The 2041-nt window shown below is 63.4% G+C and overlaps 1 protein-coding gene across 1 annotated transcript; it reads right to left on the bottom strand.

Moving 5' to 3' along the window:
* Positions 1-198: 198 nt before the first annotated feature.
* MNEG_16693 (hypothetical protein) lies at positions 199-1802 on the bottom strand (the record flags this gene model as incomplete). Its single annotated transcript, XM_014034837.1, has 3 exons — positions 199-373; positions 901-1106; positions 1539-1802. 3 exons carry the CDS (start codon positions 1800-1802, stop codon positions 199-201), a joined length of 645 nt encoding a protein of 214 aa, XP_013890291.1.
* Between the last annotated feature and the right edge of the window lie 239 nt (positions 1803-2041).

Below are 2041 nucleotides of genomic sequence, written 5' to 3'. Positions count from 1 at the left end.
CGCACGCATACACGCGCACACACACACACACACACACACACACACACACACAAACACACATGCACATGCACGCACACGCACGCGCACACACACACACACAAACACACAAAAGCTCACCCTCACACACACACCCACTCACACCCTCACATTCTCACACACACACACACACAAACACACATACACACACAATCCCTCAATTTACATATTGCCCAGCAAGGATGCAGCAGTGCGGCCCACCTTCACGAGCTCCTTGAGGTTGGCCATCTCCTTGCGAATCGGCGACTCGTCCAGCAGCGTGGTGGCCGTGTTGTAGGTCTCCTTGGTGGCCTTGTACCAGTGGACAGTCGTCATGTCCACCCACTTGCCGACGCCCCTGCGAGACGCGCGCGGTGTTGCAGGGTCGGGGGTGTTGGTTAGTGCGACTGTGCCGTAAGGGTGTGATAATGTTGGTGCCGAGTGGGTGACACGGGATGGTTGCTTGCAATGACGACAGAGGTGCGACAGGGTTGGGGCGGGCGATGGCATGGCACAGGCGGAGCGCGATTTTGGGCGGGTGCGTTGGGGTTTGGGGGGTGGCGCCTGGTTGAAGCAGCAGCGCGGCTGGCTCCACGTTGCATATGGACTCCAGGGCCAAATCCAGGGCTGCACCCCGGCGTCAAGGCCTCAACCGAGACCTCCACTGCAGCCACCCCGACCTGCAACAATCAAAAGCCCTGCTCTCTGTGAACGCCAGTCCGTAGTGGACGGGTGTGCGCAGCGATTGCCCCGCACCACGCGCCCCAAAAAATTTCGCCCCACGCGAGACACCTTCACAGGGCCCCCCTCTCCTGCGGAACTGAAAGCAACCCCCAGCACAGCCAATCCGGCCCCCATACAAGCACCCCCCAAAAACCCGCTCACTTCAGGTACCAGTCCATGGTGGTCGGGTACATGTGGATGTGCCCCCACGCCGGCCCCGCAAACTGCGCCAGCTGGCAGGTCTGGTCGGTGGCCTTTGAAGGGTCCTGGCAGGACATGTACTGCGCGAACCAGTTCCACTCCTTGATGAAGCAGCAGCCAATGTAGTCGTTGAAGCTGTGGCCGTTCTTATTCTTGTAGAAGTTTGGCTGCAGGTGAGGAGGATTCGGTTTGGAGGGGCAGGTAAGTGTTGGTCGCAGGTTGCGTCACAAGCGGCGCGATTTTTGTTTGTGGCTGAGGTAGCCTAGATGCGAGCTCGGCTGCAGCGCGGCCGCTGTTCGAAACAGCTGCCCCAAGCACCGCAGCAGCTGCCAGCTTCTCCTTGCCGCCCCGGCCGCTGCACGCCGCTGCCCTCCCCTGGCCCCCAAGCGGCATACCCGGCCGCCCCTCCCTAGGCTTCGTCAGGAGGCCACTCCTGTGCCGCCCACTCGCCCGAGGCACCCCCTGCCATGCCTCATACCGCCACCCCGAGCGCCCCTGTTGCCAGGGACACCCAGCTCACCCATCCCCTGCACACACATATACACACTCTCTCTCTCTCACACACACACACGGTACGTGCCCCGCATCCAACCGCGCACCTCATTCCCAATCTCAAACGTCAGGATGCTGCCGGGCAGCAGCCCCGCCTTGGCCGCGCGCATCTGCCGCCGCGCCAGATCCACATCCCCGTGCTCAAAGTTGAGCCCTATTATGTACTTCGCCCCTGTCGCCTTGTGCAGCCGGTTGAGGGAGTCCCACACGTTCTTCCCCGGCACGAACGTCTGCAGGTCGCTGCTGCCGCCGCCGACGCGCACGATCATCGGCCCGCCGCCGTACGAGGATAGCAGCTTCAGTATCTCCATGTATGAGGGCTGGTTGGAGAGCTCCTCAACGTACGGCCACTCGTGGGAGATCCCGAGGAAGGATTGAGGAATCCGAGGCAGATCGCGGCGGTCCACGTCGATGTCGACTGCCGAGGTGAACTTGACAGGCGTGCGCACGAAGAGCGCCGGCGGCGGCGGCGGCGGCGGGGGCCGCGGCGGCGGCGGGCTCGGGCGCGGGGGCGGCGGGGACGGCGCGGGCGCCTGGCACTGCGCGGGGC

The sequence above is a fragment of the Monoraphidium neglectum genome, assembly GCF_000611645.1.
Source record: "Monoraphidium neglectum strain SAG 48.87 unplaced genomic scaffold scaffold06676, whole genome shotgun sequence".
NCBI classification, from domain to species: domain Eukaryota; kingdom Viridiplantae; phylum Chlorophyta; class Chlorophyceae; order Sphaeropleales; family Selenastraceae; genus Monoraphidium; species Monoraphidium neglectum.
Note: the sequence above shows the minus strand (reverse complement) of the source record. Positions and strands in the feature narration are given on the sequence as shown.